The sequence below is a fragment of the Heptranchias perlo genome, chromosome 3 (assembly GCF_035084215.1).
Source record: "Heptranchias perlo isolate sHepPer1 chromosome 3, sHepPer1.hap1, whole genome shotgun sequence".
Taxonomy (NCBI): Eukaryota; Metazoa; Chordata; class Chondrichthyes; order Hexanchiformes; family Hexanchidae; genus Heptranchias; species Heptranchias perlo.
This window is the reverse complement of record NC_090327.1, coordinates 55092194-55116938: the sequence shown is the minus strand read 5'-3', so window position 1 is coordinate 55116938 and position 24745 is coordinate 55092194. Positions and strand designations below refer to the sequence as shown.

General features: G+C 40.3%; 1 protein-coding gene across 2 annotated transcripts in view; it reads right to left on the bottom strand.

Annotated features, from left to right (window-relative positions):
• usp14 (ubiquitin specific peptidase 14 (tRNA-guanine transglycosylase)) overlaps positions 1-24745 on the bottom strand; it is a 52427-nt gene that overhangs the window by 12767 nt on the left and 14915 nt on the right. Inside the window, exons 4-14 of one of the 2 annotated variants that reach the window (XM_067979745.1) lie at positions 21676-21780; positions 18483-18586; positions 17368-17426; positions 15497-15627; positions 14696-14776; positions 13720-13799; positions 10007-10121; positions 9568-9633; positions 8214-8306; positions 2636-2764; positions 1528-1594 (exon numbers count right to left, since the gene is read on the bottom strand). In XM_067979745.1, the coding sequence (XP_067835846.1) occupies positions 1528-1594; positions 2636-2764; positions 8214-8306; positions 9568-9633; positions 10007-10121; positions 13720-13799; positions 14696-14776; positions 15497-15627; positions 17368-17426; positions 18483-18586; positions 21676-21780 (1030 nt within the window). The remainder of the gene's footprint in view (positions 1-1527; positions 1595-2635; positions 2765-8213; positions 8307-9567; positions 9634-10006; positions 10122-13719; positions 13800-14695; positions 14777-15496; positions 15628-17367; positions 17427-18482; positions 18587-21675; positions 21781-24745) is intronic. The other variant, XM_067979746.1, reaches the window with a different exon arrangement.

Below are 24745 nucleotides of genomic sequence, written 5' to 3'. Positions count from 1 at the left end.
GCCAAGTATTATAATGGCAGGTATTTTTAAAGAAAAGTATTATTAAAAAAAAGGATGAATTAGGGTTGGTTTATGTCCCCAGTGAGTACGTGTACGAATGGTTGTGACGTCAAGTGGCAGAATCATCCAGACATGTCCTGACCCAAAACTTATCAAGTTGTGCACATCTTGGATACATTCTCAGCCACAAAAATAAGCAAGACAGACCTACCTTCAATACATATATTGATCAAACAAAGGTAATAATTCGTTAAACTCATCATTACTCTATTGACTGAACATCTATTTCAGTTGGGTGGCTAAGTTCCATTTACCTGCCTCAAAAGTTGGCATGCATGTTGCATTAGAAGGAAAGATGCACCCTGTGGCATGTTGTGAGGGATAGAGCTCGCATTATTGAGTTCTTTTCTAATATCTGTATGACAGGCATGTTTGTAAGGGGCACTGACTTATTGTTGTCTTGAAAGAAATGCAGGAATTTATGGTTTTATTTTTCAAACTAGGCCAAAGCTTTCCTACAAGTTCATTAAGAATCAGAGCCACAAACTGGGTTGCACGCATACAAAACCATCCCAAAAACAGTCTGCAAGAAGATGAGACTGATATGCAGCAAATAATATACAAAAAGAATGGCTAGTTTTTCTAACTTAAAATTCCATAAGGAGAAAAATTAGAAAAAGTGTAAGGAGTATAGAACATCGATTTAATGGAAACTGACAATTATATCTTTCACATTTGTTAATTGTATCCATATGATTTATATCAATGTGTTAATTGTATTTAGGTGGTGCATATTTCTCTTGTATCCATTTATATGAGCACTTATCTAGGGTGTGAAGTGTGAGATGTTGATCTCTGTGAATAAAGGCTTGGAAGCAACTGAAGACCAGTCTCTAGTATTCTATCCTTCACCACCAGGCTATCCAATTTATTAAAGTATTGTGGGTATGTATATCTCACAACCTTATCAGCACATTGGGTAACTGATGTAAGAAGACTTGCATCTTTGTTTAAAAAGATTTACAAAGACGTGTGTCTGTCACCCGGTTCCTGAACCTCATGACTGCCTGTTGATAAGGGTCTGTGATCTTCAAAGTTTTTTCTGAACTGATTTCAATTTCCATGACTGCATAGATGACAGATTAGTGTGTCAAACTTGACACATATTTCATATCAGCATGAACTATTACCAAATAAACATGCAATTAATCTCCCCTAGAAAGCTCTGCATGTTTCAGCCAGCTATGCTAATGTTTCCAACCCACATTTGAGTGGCGAGCCCCAGGGACTGATGAAATCGGCCCACAATACATCGCATGTTATCCCTTCTAATTTGATATTCTGACTTGCCTAATAGCTGCAAAATATACTTTGACAGGGACAGTTGCCCCTTGCATGCAGCTTTAAAATGTTTTTAAAAAGAAAGTTACCCAAAATATAAGAAAAAATAACCTATTGAACTTCAGTAATTATTGATTACTTCATACTACAGGAGACTTTGGAACAAAGCATTAATTATCTACTTACCATCAGGGAAATAAAATGGCTCATACTTGACTTCTTTTGGTTCTCCACTTCCATTTTTAGTGTCAGTCTAATAATAAAAATGAATGCATTAGTTAGTATACAACAAAATATCTACTTTAGTGATTAAAAATGGCTAAGTTCCAGGTTGGATGAACAAAAAGCAAAAATTCATTTTATGTTACTGATCTATCCAGACCCAGATAACACTTGCTCAAACATATTTTTCACTGGATTACTTTCAACAAAGTTTACCCACTAGGGTGATATAGCTTTTGTTTTAAGAACTAAAGAAAGTTTTTAAAATTTTGCCAACATTTTTGTAACTATTTATACACAAAATAGTGTCACCAATTTGCTATCAGATTTGAAAACTAGTCAATGCAATGGCATTCTAATTTTGTCCTTAAGGTTTGAAGTCCCAAATTCCATGCATTGGTTTTCAGCAGTTAAGATAATCTAAGTGCATGAGACCACTTTTGAGTATTGTAAGGTAAAAATCAGATACAAGGATCAGAGTGGTGCAGCGGGATAGATAATGGCCTTTGGACCAAATCTTGCCTGGGCTGAAGGGACGAGTGTCTCCTCATTCGACTAGTTGTAAAGGTGCAATTGTGAAATGAGTTTTGGCAACAGCAATCAAGATCCTAGCAGGCATGGTCACAGCACTAAATCGGCCCTAATTCAAGGATAAATTTGCAACCTCTCAACAGCAGCTATTGGATGACTGATGTCGGAAATAGAAATTAATTTGGGGGGGCGGGGGGGGGTTCTGTTCTGACGTAGGGCTGAGACGCATTGTTGGGGTAGAGGAAGTTTTACTGTATGCTACACCTATACAACTATGCTACACCTGGACTAGGAGAGCTTGATGGGTGCCACTCCATTCCTCAGCACGAAAATGCTTTACCTTCAATAGAGTGATGTCACTTACTTCCTGGAAAAATTGTACGGCATTATTTAATTCAGGCTCATCGTGTATCTAATGCACTGTACCACAGTTCGACAGAAGTCAAGTTAATGTCAGATTCATTGAGCAGTTACGTTATCAGCCAAGTCGCACCCAAGGCGGCCCTGCGCTCAACTACAGGAATGGCCATTCACAGATTACCTTCATTGTCTGCGTATCAACTTTTTGGTCTTCTTGATCTTTGAATTTTGACCTGTATGGAATCATTTTCTCTTGTAGCTCTGGCATGCATAGTTCATATACATCCAGCATTAAAGGAAACTTGACATCCTGAGGACAATAATAAAAACATTTGTTCTTCTAACTGCTGCAGAAATTAAACCACAAAGTTGTTTACAGTAATTGGCCTGCAGCTACAAACATTTCTAATACAATTTGTAACATTGCAGATTAGAAGCTACTTTACTGAACAGCAAATTATAAAGATGACAATGACTGGTCAACTAAAGTTAAGTACATGTAGAAACAGCTTAAAACAAAACATCTCCCTCCCCTCATCAACTACTGCTTTTCCAAAATCAAGTTTTAAAATTGCAAACAGCAACACTAACAAGTGTACCCACATTTATTACATTGCAGAGGTAGTTTAAGGAGATAGACACTATATAAAAAGCAAGATCTCAAGAGTAGCTACAGGCAGATTGATTCTCATGGCACACAATGGGCACTTTAAGGAGAGGAAGATGAGGCAGATCAACAAGTGGCTGCAGGGCAAGCCTCACATTCTTACGGCATTGGAGCGAGCTTGGACAAGGAAATGTTATACAGAAGGGATGGCTTTCAGCTGAATGGAAATGGTATCAACATCCTTATAGAGAGGATAAATAAAGCAGTGGGGCAGATTTAATGCAGTACAACAGGGGAATGAGGAATGTCTAGAATTGGCACTACAGTGAGAACGGGATTAAATGAAGCTGTTGGAATACAAGCAGAAAATGTAATTGAAATAGTAATAAAAATTATAGAAAGATACCAGCTTTGAAGTCATGAGATGAAAACATTGTTGCAGAAGGGACAAGGGACATCAAAAAATTAAATGAGAAAACTAGGAAAAAAAAATAGCAGTCAAGATTAAGTGGTATGTGCGTGAATATACAAAGCATTCAAAACAAAATTGGAGACAGAATCCATGTGGATAGAGTTAAGGAATAGGAATATTTTTTTTGGTGGGTCTTCTTGAATCGCTGCAGTTTATTCTTTGTAGCAGTTTGATACAACTGACTGGCTTGCTATGCCACTTCAGAGGGCAGTTAAGAGTCAACCACGTTGGTGTGGGAGTCATATATAGACCAGACCAGGTAAGGACAGCAGGTTTCCTTCCCCAAAGAACATTAGTTAACCAGTTGGGTTTTAACAACAGTCAGACAGCATCTGGTCACTTTTACTGATACCAGCTTTATATTTCCATATTTTAAAAAAACTGAATTCAAGCTCTCAAACTGCCATGGTGGGATGTGAACTCTCAATCTCTGGATTATTAGTCCAGGCCTCTGAACTAGTCCAGCAACATAAACACTACCGTACCCGTATGCACGGGTCCAACAAGGAAAGAAGCAATGCCGAATTTTATGTTAAAGTGACTGTGCAATTTTGAGTGCAATGAAAGTATACATTGTAGATTCACTAAGATGTTACCAGGAATATGAAACTATAGTTATGAGGAGAGGCTTAAGACACGGATTATTTCCACTGGAGCACAGATAGCTGAGGAGATTGAGGTTTTTACAACTATGCAATCTCCTCGCAGGGAGGTTTGTTAGTGCTGTGGCAGGGGCGGGGGGGTTAAAACTAATTTGGCAGGGGATGGCCACCAGGATGTAGCAATGGAAAGGAGAAACAAGGGGCACAAAGGATCGGGGGAGAAAGATAGCACCGCAGCAAGTAATAGTACAGTATTAGGTAGGACCAGACTAAGAGACTACAAGAAAGCCTCAGACTTGTTTGCGGTGCATGTGTGTTAACGCACGAAGTGTGGTAAACAAGGTTGGTGAGCTGCAGGTGCAAATAGCCACATAGGAATTCGGTGTCGCGGCGATAACGGAGACTTGGCTCAAAAAAGGGCAGGACTGGGTACTAAATATTACTAGCTACAAGGTGTTCAGGAAAGATAGAGAGGGAAAGAAAAAAGGAGGGTGGCAGTATTGATTAAGGAGAATATTGCAGTAATGGAGAGGATGCCCTGGAGGGGTCAAGGACAGAATCTATTTGGTTAGAGTTAAGAAATAAAAGAGGTGTCATTACAATACTGGGTATATTCTTTAGGCCACCAGCTAGTGGGAAGGAGACAGAGGAGCAAATTTGCAGGGAAATTACAGAGAGGTGCAAAAGCTATAGAGTAGTGATAACTGAGGACTTCAACTATCCTAATATAGACTGGGATAACAATAATAATAAGGGACACAGAGGGGGAGGAATTTTTGAAATGTGTTCAGGATAACTTTCTTAACCAGTATGTTGCTGGTCCAACGAGGAAGGAGGCATTGCTGGATTTGCATCTAGGGAATGAGGTGGGCCAAGTGGAGCAAGTGTCAGTGGGGGAGCATTTAGGGAGCAGCAATCATAGTATCATATGGTTTAGAACAGCTATGGAAAAGTACACGGGCCACTCTAAAGTAAAAATACTCAATTGGAGGAGGGCCTATTTCGACGGGATGAGAACAGATCTGGCCCAAGTAAATTGGAATCAAAAATTGGCAGGCAAAACTGTAATTGAACAGTGGGCGGCCTTTAACGAGGAGATGGATTGGGAGCAGTCTAAGCACATTTCCATGAGACAGAAAGGTAGGGCAACTAAAGCCAGAGCGCCCTGGATGACAAAAGAGATAGTGAGTAAGATGAAATGGAAAAAAGGGGAGTATGACAGATGTCAGGTTGATAACACAAGTGAGAACCAGGCAGAATATAGAAAGTTCAGAGGGGAAGTGAAAAAAGAAAATAAAAGGGGCAAAGAGAGAGTATGAGAATAGACTGGCGGCCAACATAAAAGTGAACCCAAAAGTTTTCTACAGGCATGTAAACAGTAAACGGGTAGCAAGAGGGGGGCGGGGCCGATTAGGGACCATAAAGGAGATCTACTCATGGAGGCAAAGGGGATGGCCGAGGTACTAAAAGAGTACTTTGCATCTGTCTCTATCAAGGAAGATGCTGCTAGAGTCTCAGTAAAGGAAGATATAGTTGGGATACTGGATGGGCTAAAAATTGATAGAGGTATTTGAAAGTCTAGCTGTACTTATAGTAGATAAGTCACCCAGTCCGGGTGGGATGCATCCTCGGTTGCTGAGGGAAGTAAGGGTGGAAATTGCTTCCAAATATCCTTAGATACGGGGGGGGGGGGTGGTGCCAGAGGATTGAAGAACTGCAAATGTTACACCCTTCTTCCAAAAAGGGTGTAAGGATAAACCCAGCAACTATAGGCCAGTCAGTTTAACCTCAGTGGTGGGGAAACTTTTAGAACAATAATCCGGGACATAATTAACAGTCACTTGGATGAGTATAGATTGATTAGGGAAAGCCAGCACAGATTTGTTAAAGGCAAATCGTGTTTAACTAACCTGATAGAGTTTTTTGATAAGGCAACAGAGAGGGTAGATGAGGGCAATAGAATTGATATGGTATATATGGAATTTCAAAAGGCGTTTGGTGAATTGCCGCATGGGAGGCTTATCATCAAGATTGCAGCCCATGGAATAAAGGGGGCAGGAACAACGTGGATACAGAATTGGCTAAGGGACAGGAAACAAGAGAGTAGTGGTGAACAATTGTTTTTTGGACTGGAGGGAGGTGCGCAGTGGTGTTCCCCAGGGGTCAGTGCTGGGACCACTGCTTTTCTTGATATATATTAATGGACTTGGGTGGACAGGGCACAATTTCAAAATCTGCAGATGGCACAAAACTTGGAAGGGTAGTAAACAGTGAGGAGGATAGTGATAGACTTCAAGAGGATATCGACAGGCTGGTGGCATGGGCAGACATGTGGCAAATGAAATTTAACACAGACAAATGTGAAGTGATACATTTCGGTAGGAAGAACGAGGAGAGGCAATATAAACTAGAGGGCACAGCTCTAAAAGGGGTACAGGAACAGAGAGATCTGGGGGTTTATGTGCACAAATCATTGAAGGCGACAGAGCAGGCTGAGAAAGCGGTTAAAAAAGCATACGGGATCTTGGGCTTTATAAGTAGAGGCATAGAGTACAAAAGTATGGAAGTCATGATGAACCTTTATAAAACTCTGGTTTGGCCACAACTGGAGTATTGTGTCCAGTTCTGGGCACGCACTTCAGGCAAGAAGTGAAGGCCTTAGACAGGGTGCAGAAAAGATTTACTAGAATGATTCCAGGGATGAGGGACTTCAGTTATGCGGATAGACTGGAGAAGCTGGGTTTGTTCTCCTTAGAACAGAGACAGTTAAGAGGAGATTTGATAGTGGTATTCAAAATCACGAAGGGTCTAGGCAGAGTAGATAGAGATAAACTGTTCCCGTTGGTGGAAGGGTCAAGAACCAGAGGACAGAGATTTAAGGTGATTGGCAAAAGAACCAAAGGTGACATGAGGAAAACCTTTTTTTTTTAAAAAACAGCTAGTGGTTAGGATCTGGAATGCACTGCCCGAGGGGGTGGTGGAGGCAGATTCAATTATGGCCTTCAAAAGGGAACTGGATAAGTACTTGAAAGGAAAAAATTTGCAGGGCTATGGGGAAAGGGAAGGGCAGGACTAGCTGGATTGTTCTTGCATAGAGCCGGCGAGGACTCGATGGGCCGAATGGCTGCCTTCCATGCTGTAACCTTTCTATGATTCTATGAAGAGTTTTGCTACAATGAGTGGGAAAAGACTATTTCCTCTGGTTGTAAGTCAGTGATGAGGTGTCATCAATTTAAAATTTTCATTATGAGATTGAGGAGAGAGATTCGGAGAAATTACTTTTTGTAAAGAGTTGCTGGAGCATGCAGATGGGATGCTTTGCCACAAAGAATAGTTGAGGCAGCGACCACTGCATCTTTTAAGGGAAAAGTGGACAGATATTTGAAGCAGAGTAAGATACAGCACAGGAAGAGGTAGGTCTATGGGGAGAGAGCACAGCAGTAGGATTACATTTGGATTGCTCTAGCAAATAGCTAGCACCAAATTATCTCCTTCAACACTGCAAAATTCTTTGGTTCTGTGGTGCCTTACTCACACTGCTTTCAAACAACCACTTGCAGCGGAAGTCAGTTTCTTGCAAACACTCTCAGTTGTTTCAGTATGTTTAACAACAAGCTATTCCAATTTAAAAAGGGGGAAAACAAAGCCTGGAAAAATTAACGTTAAAACTCTCCCAACTTCATGCCCTTCTAACTTTGATTCCAGCATGTTTCTAAGCCAGATCAATGTCATTTTTGAAGCACCATGAGAGTGCAGCATCTGTAGCCAACTATGATCTGTTAACTGCACCTAGCGTGTAGTTTGCATTTTTTTTAAAAACAGATATGTGAACAATTTTCATGAGCAGTATTCCTTTTTTAAAAATGTATTATTAGATTTATTTCAAGAGAAGTCCCATTTGAAAGTTTTCAATTTAATTAACCTCCCAAACATTGCTGTCTGCTTTGCAACCAAAACAAATGAATAACAAGCAAAACTAAGGTCGCTCAATCTGTGAAATAGGCATCTAAACAAACAATTGAAGAAATAGTTTTTCAAACAACTATGTGCTGGTCTGCAATAGATCATAATTACAAACCTTGAGAACTTTGGCATTTACAGACTCTTTCTCCTTGTAGAAAAACCTCACCATCTGAACCGTCAGGTAGGCAGGCAAACGCTGGATTTTAGACTAAATGAAAGATTTTAAATTAATGATGAAATAAAAATTCAAATGATTACACTTTAATTAGAGCACATGTAGGGTTTCATAGTGTTACAATTCATCCCAGAGCTGCTTTACCCAATAGAACTGCAAAATGTTTTGTTCAGTTTGTGCAACTTATCTGTATATTTCCACAAACATCTACCATATTAAAAATAGTGTACATCAAAGAGGAATTCTGCAGAAAACAAAGCAAAATCAAGAACATCTGCACAGTTCCAACAGCCATGAGAAACATCCATAGCATGGTTCTAGGCCAATCTTTTTTTAAAATCAATAGTATATGGGGAGGCGAGGGCAGAAAATCAAACCTGCATTCAGGTATTAACACTCCAAAGCATTGCACTGCAAAAAAAAAGCTTTGAGGGAGAAGTGAAGAAAGAATTCCATTTGTAGCCAATAAGCGTTGAATTAGTTAAAGATTTAATTAGAAAAGATCAAAGTGGCTCAGCTGGTTAAGGCAGCGGACTGGCAGAGTCATATAAACTAGGATGGTCTTGTTTCATCCTATGTGCGCTGAGCTGGCTGACTGCCTCGACTGCAGGAATGGCACAACAATTGGCTGCAGCATTCCTAGGTTTGGGGGAAGGGGGAAAATCTAACCAAGAGTCCTCTCGCACAATCTGGCGGGGGGGGGGGGTCAGCCAATTGCAATTGCGCCAGGTGAGCTTGTTGGGCCTGGGTGAGGCACCCCTGCTCCTCCAAGCCCACAAGCAGTGGAATAAAGGCACTCACCTCATGGATCTGGCCCCTCCTGCCTGCTTTCATCTGACGTGAATCAGAAGCGATGGGAAACCCGAACACGTAAGGTTAAATTTGTTTGACATCTCGAATACACAAAAAAATTAAGAGCAAAAAATGAGGTACATCAGCCCACCTGGGTTTAAGTGGGGATGGGACTTCCAGGTTTCTGTTGCGCACACGCGTCCAAACGCGCCTAGGTTAAACCTGGATGTGGGCGCGTTGGAGCTGGGATGCGGTCCCACTCCAAAAATCAACTATTTTTACTGCCCACATGCCCCAAACTCACCCGTTCTTGGGGGTTAAAATTACCCCCCATATTTCACAGATACGGCCTAAAAACATTACCTATTGAATATAATGCTACCTGTGCAGAGTTTGTACAATGGTCATCTTTTTTCTTAAAGCTAATATTTAATTATCTACTGACAACTTACAAATGCACTCTAACCCCAAATTTAGCAATTTATGCCATTATGATACTTACAGATTTTATGTACAAGGCATTTCTTTGCAATGTAGGAGAATGTTTGGTGATCTCTTCTTGAAGTCGCTGAGAAATTTAAAAATTAAAATTATTTACTGACCTAGTACAGCTGATGCAATTTTGGCAATTCTTGAACAAATCTTTAGTATGGGACTAACTGGGTTGCTTTTGCAAAACCAGTACAGGCTCGATGGGCCGAATGGCCTCCTTCTGTGCTGTAATGATTCTATGATTCAACATTCTCTACTGCTTTGTTGACAATTTTGAAAATAAAAGAATGAAACACACCTCTAATTATAAGAAAACAGTAAATTCTAACTGTCGAGGCTTCTAATGCTAAGGCGATTTTCAATCCAATTAATTTGTCATCATTTCATGTGTCTCAGCCTTCATTAAAAGCCTTTAAACATGAATCCATCTGACAAATTTTGGTACTTACCAACTTTAACCCTGTAAAAAGATATTTGACTTCTTGATTAATGAAACAACTAAGTTGAAGTTGAGTTTCCTTGCCCTTTGTTACCTCCTCATCTTCTGCCTCAGTGCACTTCATGCTTTAATGAAAAATATTAAGGATGAACCTTTATGAGGCAGTACTGACAAAGCAATATATGGATTACTCCAAGCATCCTAAACAAGATTGAAAATTTGTATTACTGTTTGTTAATTTTTCTTTCAATTTTAGTGAGCGCTGATGACCAGTTACATGGATTTAGTATCTGCTTCAACCTGCAAGTACAAGGTACACAAGTTCAAATGGCAATTGCAGATACACACTAGGCTAATTGCTACTTCTGGTGCTGTTAACTCAACCCCCTCACATTGTCACGCTAAGTAACTGCTCTAAGCCAATATTTTTGAGGAGATCTTCAGCATTGTTCAAACAAGATAATTCAGCCAGAAAAACAAAATCTAAAAGGATATCACAGATAATAACTTAGTAGCAGGCCAATTCTTAAAGGGGCATTGATGGCTACAGTCAATCATTCTAGATTTTTACGCAGCATTTAAAAAAGCAAAGATGAATCAACTTCATTAGACCCAAAATGAGATTTATATGGAAGATCTTCATGAGCTGTCACACCGTCAAAATAAGGAACACAAGGAGAAATTCACCAATCCAACGTTCCTATTGAGGAGTTGTGCGCAAAGGAAGTGCTAGTCAGAAATATGGCAACACTGATGCTCCGAACTGTTTTTGGTCATGGCACCCAGCTGGAAGCACAGAATCACTATAATTCCCCTACAGTAGTTTTCAGCTTCATAGTAATAGATACATAGGGTTACCCAGTTTCATTTTTAATATATCCTTCCAAAATACCAAAACTGATGAGACACAGGCGTAACAAATGGAATTTTTTTTATGGATACTTATTTTGTCCAAATTTATTTGGTCACTCAGAGAATATATGGAATTATGACCAGCCTAGTAGCTTATAAACACCAACCACGTGCATTTATTTAGCTCCTTTAGTGCAAAAAAAATCCCAAGGCACTTCACAGAGGTGTCAGACAAAAATGGACACAGAGACAAAGATATTGTGAGAGGTAACCAAAAGCTTGGTCAAAGGCATGGGTTTTGAGGAGAGCCTTAAAAGGAGCAGAGGGAGGTGGAGAGGATATAGGGAGGGAATTTCTGAGTGTGGGGCCTAGACTGCTGAAGGCACGGCTGCCAATGGTGTAATGAAGGGAGGGGAAATGCACAAAAGGCCAGAGTCAGAGGAATGTAGAACTCGGGGAGGGTGGGTGGTTGTACGACTTGAGGTTAAGAGATAGGGAGGGGCAAGGCCATGAAGGGATTTAAAACGAGGATGAGAATTTGAAATTGGAAGCGTTAGGACACTGGGAACCAATATAGGTCGTCAATATAGATGAGTAGGATCTGGTGTGAGATAGGATACGGGCAACAGAGTTTTGGATGAGCTGAAGTTTACAGACAGTGAAGGATGGGTTTTTGAGTCTGAAGGTGACAAAGGGTTTCAGCGGCAGAGGCAAAGAATGTTATGGTCGTGGAACTGGGTGATGTTTGTGATGGAAGGGATATGACGTCAGAAGCGCAGCTTGGGGTCGAATTGGATGCCGAGATTACGAACAGTCTTGTTCAGTCTGAAACGATAGCCAGGAGGGGGATAGAATCAATGGCGAGCTTTTGGAGTCTGGGGCATGAGCCAAAGATGATGGCTTTGACCTTCCCAACATTTAACTGGAGGAAATTGTGGCTCATCCAAGACTGCATACTGGAGATACAGTCCGACAACACAGAGGCAGTGAAGGGGCCAAGACAAATGGTGGAGAAGTAGAAGTGAGTGTTGTCATCGTACACGTGGAAGCTGACCGCATGTCTGTGAATGTTGTCGCCAAGGGCCAAGGGGAAGCCAGACAGGAGAGCAATGAAATGAGTAAGAGGAGAGGAGAGAGCCAAGGACAGATTTTTGGAGAACTCCAGAGAAAATGTTTTGATACAGGGAAAGAAACCATTGCTGGTGTTGCTCTAGCCACAATCAGATTGTAGGAGTTGAATTAAGTGAGGGCAATCCCATTGAGCTGGGCAACGGAGGAAAAGCATTGGAGGAGGATAATGTTGCCGACCATGTCGAAGGCCGCAGCGAGGTCGAGGAGAGATAAAGTACAAAGGTCAGTGTCACAGAAAATATAATTTGTGACCTTGGTTAGGACCATTTCACTGCTAAGCCAGGGACGGAAACCCATTGGAGAGAATCAAACAGAGTTGCAAGAAAGATGGACGTGGGTTTTGGAGGTGACAACACGTACAAGGACTTTGAAGAGGAAATGGAGATTGGAGATGGGGCAGTAGCTTCTAAGGACAAAGGGGCTAAGGGTGTTTTTTTTTTTGAGGAGGAGGTGGTGACAAAAGTTTTGAAAATGAGAGGGGCAGTACCTGGAGAGGAAATCATTTACAATGTCAGCTATCATAGGATCCCAGAAGGGTAGTTGAGTGGTCAGTAGTTTAGGGAATGGGATCAAGTGAGCAGGATCTCATGGACAAGATGAGCACAGTGTGTACATATGGGGAGACAGGAGAGAAAGTGGAGAAAGGGCTAGGGCAGAGGGAATCCTGGGCAGAGGTTTGGTTGCTGGGCAGGAAGGTGGGCGAGGGGAGCAGCAGAGGCAGCTGAATGGATTGTCTCAACCTTATTGATAAAGAAGCCCGTGAACCCCTCGTGCTTGTTGTTGGAGGCAAGGATGGAGGGGATTAAGCAGAAGGTCAGTAGTGGAGAAAAGTAGCCAGGTGTTATCTTTGCTCTCCATGATGATCCTGGAGTAGTGTGCTCTTTTGACGGAGGAGAGTGAGGCCCAATAGCACTTGATGTGGTCCAGCTGGATCTGCAGATGGATGGCTGAACAAGTTTTGCACCAAATATGCTCAAAAGTTTGTGACCCTTGGACCCGATGTAGCAAAGATGGGGGCCATACCAGTGGGATCAACCGGAATGGGAGTAAGTAAAGGTTTTGCTGGGGACAAAGGAAATTATACATTTTTACACTCTTCTTTTGAGAGGTCAGGCATTTCACAGATTGGGAGGGAGGCAGGAGGAGGAAAACCAAGTACCTCCAGCTGTTATCCCATAGCTTCTAGCAGTCAATTAACAAGGTGGGATTGGTAAAGACCTAGGAGCACAAATTTATGCTGAAGTCAAAAGGTAACCCAAGGGGAGGCAGGGGGATTTAGAAGAGATAAAATATTGTATTGAAGCATCACTACACAAAATAACTGTTCGTAATCTCAGCCATGGGCTCAGCTGGTAGCACTGTCGCCTCTGAGTCAGAAGATTATGGGTTCAAGTCCCACTCCAGGGACTTGAGCACATAGCCTAGGCTAACACTCCAGTGCAGTACTGAGGGAGTGCTGCACTGTCGGAGGTGCCAACAAACCGAGGCCTCATTTGCCCTCTCACTGGATGTAAAAAATCCCATGGCACTATTGCGAAGAAGAGCAGGGGAGCTCTCCCCAGTGTCCTGGCCAATATTTATCCCTCAACCAACATCATGTAAAAAAAAATCACGTCATTATCACACTGCTGTTCTGGGACCTTATAAATGCAAGTCTTTATTTTTCCCTCAGATTTTTCCCAACAAAAGAGGCTTTCCACCTGCTTTGCTCCAGATTTTATTTTTAATAGAAAAGGATACGAGGTTTCATATTCTATACCGAAGAACTGATCAATGAAATTTTTCTTGGTTGTTGAAGCTGCTGCCCCCTCTGAATTAGTCTACAGGAGAGAAAAATAAAACATAGGAAACAAGTGTTTACCTCATATTATCTAACTACAAATGCCATGAAATCATTTGAAAGGTTCTAAATTTTGCTGATAGGAAAGGATATTACCAATTCTTCACTTCCATGTTTATTAAATCAGAAATCCACTACAGCACTTTGAAATTGTTATATTCTATGCATAAAGTTGAATTTCATAAATAGTGCTAAACCAGTTATCACTGTAATCAAAACCCCAATCAAATCATTTAATCAAATCAAAGATTACTCATGCAGACTCTCAATGGGGCAGCACATTTATACCGTAAGTAGTCAAAGCACAGTAACCATGAAAATTCCAGGTGCAATCCTGTTTTTGTGCCAAGTTACCTGACCACAGCCAGAGTGATAGTACTCTGGCTTTTCCTAACCCACCCCTCTCTAATTTTAGGGCACCGAGGCTACAATTGGCCTCATTGCACCTATATTAGAGGGGAAGGCGTGGGGAAAGGCCAATGTTCCCACTTCTGATCACGATCCACTATTGGAAATGCATGGTTGACATTGGTTAAAGGTTTGATTCAATTGTGATGTCAAATAGTCACCAACATTCACATATCATTAATGGTCACAAGGGCAAAGAATTGTGGTGCACCTATGGAAACAATCCCCAGGCAGGAGTCAATGCCTTCAGGAGAGATGGGGAGAGAAAAACAATGCACTAACGATGACTGAAGTGTTCAAGGATCTAGATCAGTTTTGATGCAAACAACCGAAGTAGTAACTTTTCAGGAATTAGCTATTACAGTAAGTTAAGGCAGTAGTACTATGCAGAGAGAGAGAGAGAGAGAGAGAGAGAGAGAGAGAGAGAGAGAGAATATATAGAAACAGCTACGTTAGCTGCATCTTTACCTCCATAGGTGTCTCTGTTTCTATAGGGTCAAGTTTCTGTTGCAGTACTCTCATGATCTGTATCCAACATTCATTAGCATCCTAAAAGGGGGAGGGGGGAATGTACTATTAGAAATCTTGCAGGAGTCACAATCTTCAGAGATACATATCACTTTACCTAAATTTTACTTTTCACTTTTACAATTATAACAAAAAGATTAACATGGCCCTTGAAGTTTCCCTGGAAGCTATTGATTCATAATACAAAGCAGGGATAGCAATCAGCTGATGGATAGCAACTCAGATCAACCAGGCTCATTTTAATGAATAAAAAATAAATCCCTTTAATTTCTTTTTTAAAAATTGAAGGAATCGTAAGTACCATATTTGGGTGTATAATTATTAGGATTTCAAACTCAAGTAGCATTACTGCTCCTTACTTATTGCAGTTGCATGTCGTCACTAACCCTACTGTCCGACCCATTTCCAACACAAAACATAATAGCTTGGCAGATTAATTATCACACGATTGTCGCTGATATGGAGGGAAGGAGATCAGTTTGGTTAGATGCGTGGTGTATTATTTTTAAATGGATTCTCTAGAGGGATTATGACCCATCATAATTAGGGAGCAGAAAAAAAAAAATCAGCAAACATTCCAGACCAGCGGAATAATAAAAAACTAATATGATCACTTACTATCCAATTAGAATTTAGTTATATCACTAAGGTTAAAAAAAAACCAGAATATTTTACATCCTTGTTTTGACAGGTAGAAGACCAGCAGAAAACATGTTAGAAGATGCTTTTTAAATAACTCACTTGCTGAAGATATTGCCCTTGATCCCCTTTCTCTGCAAACTGTGGGAAGGCCATGTGAAGAAACTGCAGTAGAATTATAGGTGGAATACTAGAGGATGTTTTATCCATTGATTCAAATAGGTCTCGAAAAGCTGTAATAAACACACACACACACACATATTACAATTTATCATTTTTATTATTAGTGGATCTCCCATGACATTGTACATAGTAAATTGGAGGGTATGGTTGGGAGCCTGATGGGAAAATAGATGGAAGAAAAATTTTAAGACTGGGGGTTTGAAACAAATGTAAATAAAATCTAAAATCAACACAGCCTGGAGTTGGTGGCTAAAGAAATTTTTTTGTGAACAGTTGGGGCCAGGTTACTGCAGTGAAGAGTCAGGTTGGAATATGCGGAATGGGATTCATTTTAAAATGTCACCGCTGGGGACCTGCAAGCAGGCATCGTTTTGAAGAAGGGGTGAAGAGAAACAAGCATTAGGAGTTAAAGTTTTAAAGAGCAGGAGTCAAGGCTGGAGACCTGCTGGTGGTGGTGAGGCATAAAGTTTATAAAGAGCGAGGCTGGGGCTAGGATCAGGATAATTTTTTTTAGGGAGGGAAGGCTAAGAATTTTTAATGAGCAACACCAGGGTCGTGTTGAACCTGTGAAGCAAGACGACTTTTTAAAAAAAAATACATCAGCACTGGAAAGTCAAAATTTTTAAAAGAGTGATTGGAAACGTGAACAGGGCCTGTTTGCAGGCAACCTGAAATTAAAAGAAAAAAAAAATCATACCAGCCAAAACAAGGTAGGCAGGGAGACATAGAAATTCAGGCCATCAGTCAAAAGGGATTCAGCAATTTGGTGATGGGTTGGGGGGGCTGTACAGCACCACCAGTGGTAGAAGGGGTACAACTATACTGTGACAGTTAAGTGCCATTATGTTTACATGGGCAGTTTCTATTGTAAATGTTGACAAAAAACATTACTCAAATCATGACACAGGGAAGTGCGCATGTAATAATAGATAAATTATATTAGGGTACAATGCACAAAATTATTAAATTGCAAACACAATGCATTGGAACTCAAGGTTAACAGAACTAAAACCAAAATTGAAATCATTTGTTCTGGTTGAAGCTCTGGAGCATGTAAGCACAGCTAGAGAATAAAAAACTAATTCCAATGGACATTTTTCATCAAATGGAGTATATATCTTGAGTGCAAATTCAAAGATAGAACACTATGAGAAGCTGGTAATTTAGCTTCTTTCAACACTAATACTAATTTTTACTTAGCAAAAAGGAAAATATTTCCCTGCTCAAAACGTTACCTCTCGTGTTCACTCTTTACCCCATCTCATGCTTAGGTATAAATAGTTCCATGGGCAGCAGCGGCCCTCTTGCCTCAACTAAGTAGATATTCTTCTGTTATGAGCCTAAACAGCAAGTGCCTGTGGGTTATTCAACTGTAGGAGCGATCACAGCCAAACCTGATTCTGATATCTACACTACACACTTTCCAGCAAGGGTTGTTAGACAACAATCAAGAGAGGGCATTCTGACTGATTTTTTTCCCATTTCCGCTTCATAAGACTAAGTCCGATGGTGGACCGCCACTGCCACCCCTGCTGATCTTGGTTAGCTCAGCACGGAAGAAACATCATGGCTAGGTTCTTCTTGGTCTTCCAGACTCATTGTCACACAATGCACTACGTTTACCCACTGAACGATCAGGAGGGCTGCAACTCAGTCAGACACAACAACCTATCATGTTCTCCTGTTTTTTTTTGGGGGGTGGGGGGGGGGAATGGGGAGGAAGTGCCATATACAAATTGTAGGAATTAAATTGAAATTTTTATACAAAATATCAAGACTGAACTACTTACCTGCCGTTATATACTGTGGTGGAGTCATAGTTACTGAAGCTCTCAAGGCACCTTTAAATCTAGAAGCATTTGAGAATAATTAAATAAATATTTTCAGAAAACTGAAAAGAGATGCACAATGATGGTGCTTTTTTTTTAAGATAATTGTTAATATAATTGCATGAAACAAGAATTATTCCTTTGCTTTCATTGTGGTCTGGCACTGCTTAAATTTCAGACTTTCCACTATTGTCAATTTTTGGCATACAATATTTTACGAGTGTCTGTAAATTTTCATTAATGTAAATAGCTTATTTCCACTTGATAGAAGCCGTGCTAAGTTCATTTTTTTTAAAAACGTATCGCAGTGGCATCTATACTTACACTATATTTAAATGACATCTCCATGAAATATGCTTTGTTTCATGGGGTGATGTCATGATTGAGAACAACCAGCAAGTGTGAAGAAAACAGCAACAAGCTCTCCGCAACCTATTTATCTACATAGCTCATTTTAAATACTTGATTATTTAAAATGTTCTAAAGCAGAATATACAAAATCCAAATTCCAGTTGTTATGCTCATCATAACCTGTAGGGTGTAATCTGCATCCCATGGCTCCTTAATATATCCAATATACAAAATACATTCTTGCTTTTTTTGTCACTTTTGCAAGAGATTTTACTTTTCTTCCTCCATTTTAGAACATTTCCCAAAGATCTGAGAAAGGCATCCTAAATCCATGCTAACCTGCAGCAACAAGGCGTGCAAGTGCAAATATCAGTGACTCTTCTTGTGGGAAACCATCTGGCCTCTTTTATAACCTTTTGCAACAGGTACTCGCTCATTTACCATTAACAATCAACACTTTCAGTTACTACAATTACTTCCACTTATTCATTAACTTTCTGGTCAGTTTGTAATGCTTTGAAGTAGATCAGACTTGAAACAATGTAAAATTAAGAGAACTATCATTAATCCAATTCAAATCCTCTTTCAAAAATAATCCTGTGTTACTTTACACTGATTGTATTTACACCGTTTAATACATTTTGAAGAGGGAAATTATCATGTAATTGCATACCCAGCAAACCAGTATATATTCTAAATCTTGCTGCAGTCTTTTTGTCACCTACTTTTTCAGGGTGTCCCTGAGCTCAGGCACCGAACGTAGACACTGCACAGTAGCATTCATGTAGCAAGTGTTTCCGAGATTGGTGAGCCCACATGGAAGCTCCATCTACCAACAAAAATAAACCACAATAGCCAGTCATTTGTATTAAAACAAATCTCAGAATTAAACACAGTCATCAGGTAGATAGTACAGCATCAACACATTGTAACACAGAGAGGTGCTTCACAGATTTGATTTCCATGTTGACAATTCTTGCTGTGGGGTGATGGAAAACAAGGCGGCAGCAAATTAGAGATTCTCATCTGTAGGATCCTCTTGTGCACCTCTTAGTAGCACCAGTACAGCCTCCCAGGGGAAACAGCCTCTCAGCATCTAACCTGTCAAGCTCTCTAAGAATTTTATATGTTTCAATGAGATCACCTCTCATTCTTCTAAACTCCAGAGAACATAGGCCCTTTCTACCCAATTCCCCCTGGGGAATGGGAGCATGTTGGTTAGCCTTGTGACTACAGATTATACAAGAACCAAAATTACGAGAATCATGGATCAGAGTGTGAGCTCAGTGAAATGCCTTGTTAACGTTGGATTGCACCTCTGAAAGACATCAGCATGCTTACTCATGTGCTTATAAACAAATGCTCCGGTGAACTGAATAGACTATAGCATTGGAACCAGAAAAATAGTTGCAGGACTGGTTTGCCATATACTTGTAATTGAAAGTTGTATACCTGGAAGCCAGGGGATTGGGTGTGGGAAAAAGAATCGGAAATAAATTACAATTTCATCCCCAAATCTTATTTGTGGTCCCTTTTGCCACACACCATTCCGCAGCCATGATAGTACATAACATTCCACTAAGTGCAAGAGCAGCCAGTCTGTTTTGCTCCCACGGCATTTTCTCTGCTGGCCTGAAAGGAGGGAAGAGAGAAAACAGGGAACCTCATCAGTAGTAGGGAAAATGCTAGAATCTGTTATTAAGGATGTAGCAGCAGGGCACTTAGAAAATTATAATATGACAAGGCAGTCAACACGGTTTTATGAAAGGGAAATAGTGTTTGATAGACCTATTAGTTTTTTGAGGGTGTAACTAGCAGGGTAGATAAGGGGGAAATCAGTGGATGTAGTATATTTGGATTTTCAAAAGGCATTCAACAAGGTGCCACACAAGAGGTTGTTACACAAGATTAGGGCTCATGGGATTGGGGGTAATTTGTTAGCGAGGATTGGTTAATGGACAGAAAACAGAGAGTAGGAATAAACAGGTCATTTTCGGGTTGGCAGGTTGTAACTAGTGGGGTGCTTGAGCCTCAGCTGATTCCAATATATATCAATGACTTAGATGAGGGGGTCAAGTGTAATGCATCCAAGTTTGCTGATGATACAAAGCTAGGTGGAAAAGTAAGCTGTGAGGAGGACACAACGGGGCTACAAAGGGCTAAGTGAATGGGCGAGAAGGTGGCGGATGGAGTATAATGTGGGGAAATGTGAAATTTTGCACTTTGGTAGGAAGAATAGAAAAGCAGAATATTTTTTAAAAGGTGAGACACTAAGAAATGTTGGTATTCAGAGGGATTTGGGTGTCCTCGTACATGAATCTCAGAAAATTAACATGCAGGTACAGCAAGCAATTAGGAAGACAAATGGTATGTTAGCCTTTATTGCAAGGGGGTTGGAGTAAAAGAGTCATATGGCCTACTCCTGCTCCTATTTCTTATGTTCTTATAGACAGTGTGCAAGTACCTTGAGTAGGAGTGGGGGAAACAAGGGAAAGCAAAATGTAAATCTACAATCTACCTTTAACAGCAACAGATTTGATTACACTGAAAAATGAGTGTAACAACTGTTCAAACATACTGATAAAAAATAAAATTTATAAGAAACTAAATACTTCAACATTTTAGGGAAAAATACACATTTATCCATAAAATTCCCATCTTTAAGTCCCCTAGCAGCTTTTCTCCATGGCCCAGTGCACTTTATGGGCCTCTTGAACATCCATAACTTCCCATACTCCCTCCCCCAAAATTTCACATCCCAGTCTTAGTCCACCCAACTGAAGCCTGACTTTAACAACACATGCTAGAAAGCACGTGCATAAAGAGCTTGTTATTCGCAATTTTGGCTAGCTGCCTTTTGCAACAGTGAGATGCAAAACTACATTTCAACACAAAACTCCCAAACCCCACATCCATCCAAGTGTCCCCAAAATCCCAATACCTGCTCTAAACTTCACCTTCCTGAGCTTGAGTCCCCAGTATCAGTCTCCCAAGCCTTTTGTTGCTTCCTGCCCATTCCAGGTTCATTCAGCTTTCCTGCTGTCAGGCTCTGGCCTTTTCATTCTCAGAGCTAGGTCTCTCCTTACACTTACCATCCTGTCCGTTCCATTCTTCCTTAAGACAGCTTGCATTTATAATACTGGAATCTATTGGATATTATGCGTAGTATAGTTTTACATATTCATTAATCAGGTGGTTATTTACATCTATTAAAAATCTTGTGAATACATATCTGTGTGATGCAGTACTGTAGAGTCCCTTTAACCAGATTGCAGAACAAAGCATCAACCTATCACATCCCAGAATTTCAACTAATCAGACCCTTAATAATTTATGCAGTGTCATTAAAGATTAGTCTTTTTATGAAATTAATCACATTCAAACAAAAAAAGTCACTGCGATAGACAATTGCCATCAGAGTTCCTCACCCACTCCATTATATAACTATAAAAACAAACATAGCACATAAAAATTTCAACAATTCAGAAAACTTACCCATAAACTTAGTTCCAACCTTCTCCTTTCCTACAGACAGCACACGGACTCTGTTGGGCCTCTGAACATCTGGGATTCTGGATACATACCTCTTCTCTCCCACTCCCATATTTCACAATCCCCACCCAGCTAGCTAACTTTAGGAGGCCAATATAATTGATCAAATATAAACGAACGATGTGCTCATGCAGGAATCCATCTCAGATGGTTAAAAAAAAGGTCCCAGGAAATACCATCAAGTCAGGACTTCAATGCATGCACAAGGGAATATGCTTCTTCCCATAATGGTGTTAATGCCTCTTCTACTTTCTGCTACTGAGACCCAGCCCCCAGACTTCTGAAGATGCTGCAGCTTCTTCCCCCACTTTACCCCACACAGCAATCATGCTATTGTGAAATAATTTAACTTTTGAGAATACTTACAGCTGAAGCTAGCTGTTCTTCTGTCATGTCTTCCATAAAGGTTGGACGTACAACTGGTTCTTCAGGCAATGCCTCTGCTGATCCCATCATTAGCAGAGTCATTCCCTACAAATTTTAATTACACAGGTTTGTAGTTAGACAACCTTCATATCCCAACAGACACATGCCAAATTCTTCACTTCCCCCAAAGTGGTCACCTACATTTTAGGCTGGATGATCATTATTTTTAAAATTAAGAAAACAGGGGCGAAGACCAAGGTCATAGTCCAGGACACCATCAAGACTGAAAATAGTAAAAAGATGACTGGATACATCAAAAAGTGAGAAAATAATGTCAAACTTGGGTTTTAAAATCCTGAAAACCAAGGGAAGAAGGAAACACTGATGAACGTAAGGAGTTACAGTTTTGAGGTCCTGGGAAAGAATGAGTTAGGAGTAAGAGGCTCTGCAATGAATTTCATCACAGTAAGAATATAGGGAGGAGAATGAGTGTATTTGAAATTTATAAGGAGTAAGAAAGGAAAGTTCAGAGAAGCACTTACCATAGTAGTGGCAATTAATAAAACAAGAGAATGGTTGCAATGGAGAGGTCAGAGGATAGAGAAGGGTTGCCTATCAGAGGACAAGCTTTCATTCGTATCCTGATTGTGAATTAGGACAGAACTTTCCAGGTGATGGATAATGATAGAGTTAACAGCAGCTTCCATGACTTAAGAAAGTACCTATATGGGGTGATAGTTTGAAGGCCAAAACGGATCACCTTTCTTAACGACAGAGTGAACACAAGTAAATTTCCAAGGAGAGGGGAAAATGAATTGGGAGTAACAAGAGATTGAACCAATGGCATAGAACAAGTATAAGGTCAGAGATGCACATTTTGAGGACAATGGGAAGGAGACCAAAAGTCTTACTGGAGTTCAAAAAGCAGAGGAACAAATTCGGCAGGGATAAAATTTAATGACAGTCATAATGGTAGAACAGAATTGAGCAAGGGAAAGGCTTTCTTTACCAAGATTGAGGTTAAAGCTGGAGAAAAGTGAGCCAAAAGATCAGCTTTCTCTTTAGGATAACAAGCATCTCTATCAATGCTCCTGTGAACTTGCCTTTCAGGAAAGAAGGATACAAAGGAGGATTCACAGAAATTACAAGAGCCATCTTTGGCAAGGCACAAAAGGAACATGGTAACGCTTGATTAACTAATGAATTTCACTTAGAAATAAAGCTGAAATGTAACAAACAATAAAATGAAAAACATCTATTCACTTAAATACACTGCAAATTATCCATCGTTAAAAAGGCATTGCAAAAAAGTTTTTACTAATAAGCCTGACAGGCTGCATCACTTATAAATACCGACAACAGGTGAGAACTAGATCAGTAAACTACTGACCTGATTACCGAAGGGACCAGGAAAGGCGATCTTTTTGTCCAATGGTCAAACTAGATAAATTATACTGCAGCTTCTTTTCTGTAACCCAAGGGGCAGGTTGTCTGAAGACTGCAATCTGTAGTTATTTTAAATGGGGACTAAAATTCACTCATTTATGCACGTACTTTGGTTATGTCGGCAGGGAACTATCCTAGTTTATTACCCACAGATATCACTCACCTACACTCGTCAGTACTGAAAACAGTGTGTCACAAATGACTCTAGTATTTCATCTGAGGAGGGTGGGAGAAATTCAACTCTTTGCAGCCTCAGGACGTCTCAACGTGCTTTACAACCACTAAATTACTTTTGAAGTACAGTCTCTGTTATGTAGGCAAACATGGTAGCCAATTTGCACGCAGCAAGGTCCCACAAATAGCAAATGATCTTACTGAATGGCAAAGCAGGCTCAAAGGACCGTATGGCCCACTCCTGCTCCTATTTCTTATGTTCTTATGGACAGCGTGCAAGTACCTTGAGTAGGAATGGGGAAAGAAGGGGAAAGCAAGTTAATCTGCTTCTGGTAGCACTGGTTGAAGGAGGAATGTTGGCCAGAATGAAAACTCCCCATTCTTCTTTCAATAATACCATGGGATCTTTAACATCCACCTGTGCAGGGCCTTGGTTAAACGTCTCATCCAAAACATGGTATCTTTAACAATGTAGCACTGAAGTGTTAGCCTATCCATTGCGTGATCAAATCTGTAGAGGGACTTGAACCCACAACCTCCTGATTCATGGGGCGAGAGTCCTATCAATTGAGTCAAGCTGACACTTAATAATAAAGGTAATTTGAGTAAGCAGATGAAGCAACGAAAATCCAATTTAGAAAGCTGTGAAATATGCTAATTCTAATGAAAATTTCCAACATCCAAAATCTAATTTACTTTGCATGGTTGTTATACTGAAATTATCAATTTGCAGTGAAAATGTAGGCACTAATCTCCTATAGAGCATTAAGTAAAAGTTAAAACCATTTATGTGCTCCTGCTCAATTTTTTCTACAGAAAAATCATGCAATTTGTTGTGGTCAGACCTCAACCTTAAGCAGAGAATGACTTGGGTATGTAGTGGATATGTTACTGGACTAGTAATCCAGAGAACGAGTTTTCAAATCCCACCATTTTTAAAATATTCATTCTCAGGATGTGGGCATTGCCAGCATTTATTGCCCAGTCCTAGTTGCCCTGATACAACCGAGTGGTTTGCTAGGCCATTTCAGAGGGCAGTTAAATACCAACCACGTTTGTGTGGAGTCACATATAGGCCAGACCGGGTAAGAGCAGCAGGTTTCCTTCCCTAAAGGACATTAGTGAACCAGTTTGGTTTTTAGCGATAATCCCACAGCTTCACAGCAAAAGCAGATATACAGCAGCGTTGTCCAATAAATTAGCCACTAATCACATGTGGCTAATTGCAAATCCAGATGTGGCTAATTGCATTTTTGATTAGCAATAAAAAATGAGTAACAGACACCGTGATTGGTCACAGTACTATCATAGTAGGTTACAACACAGAAGGAGCCCATTTGGCCCAACGTGCCTCTGTCGGCTCTTTGAAAGAGTTGTCCATTAGTCCCTCTCCCCTGCTCTTTCCCCATAGTCTTGTAATTTCTTTCCCTTCAAGTATTTATCCAATTCT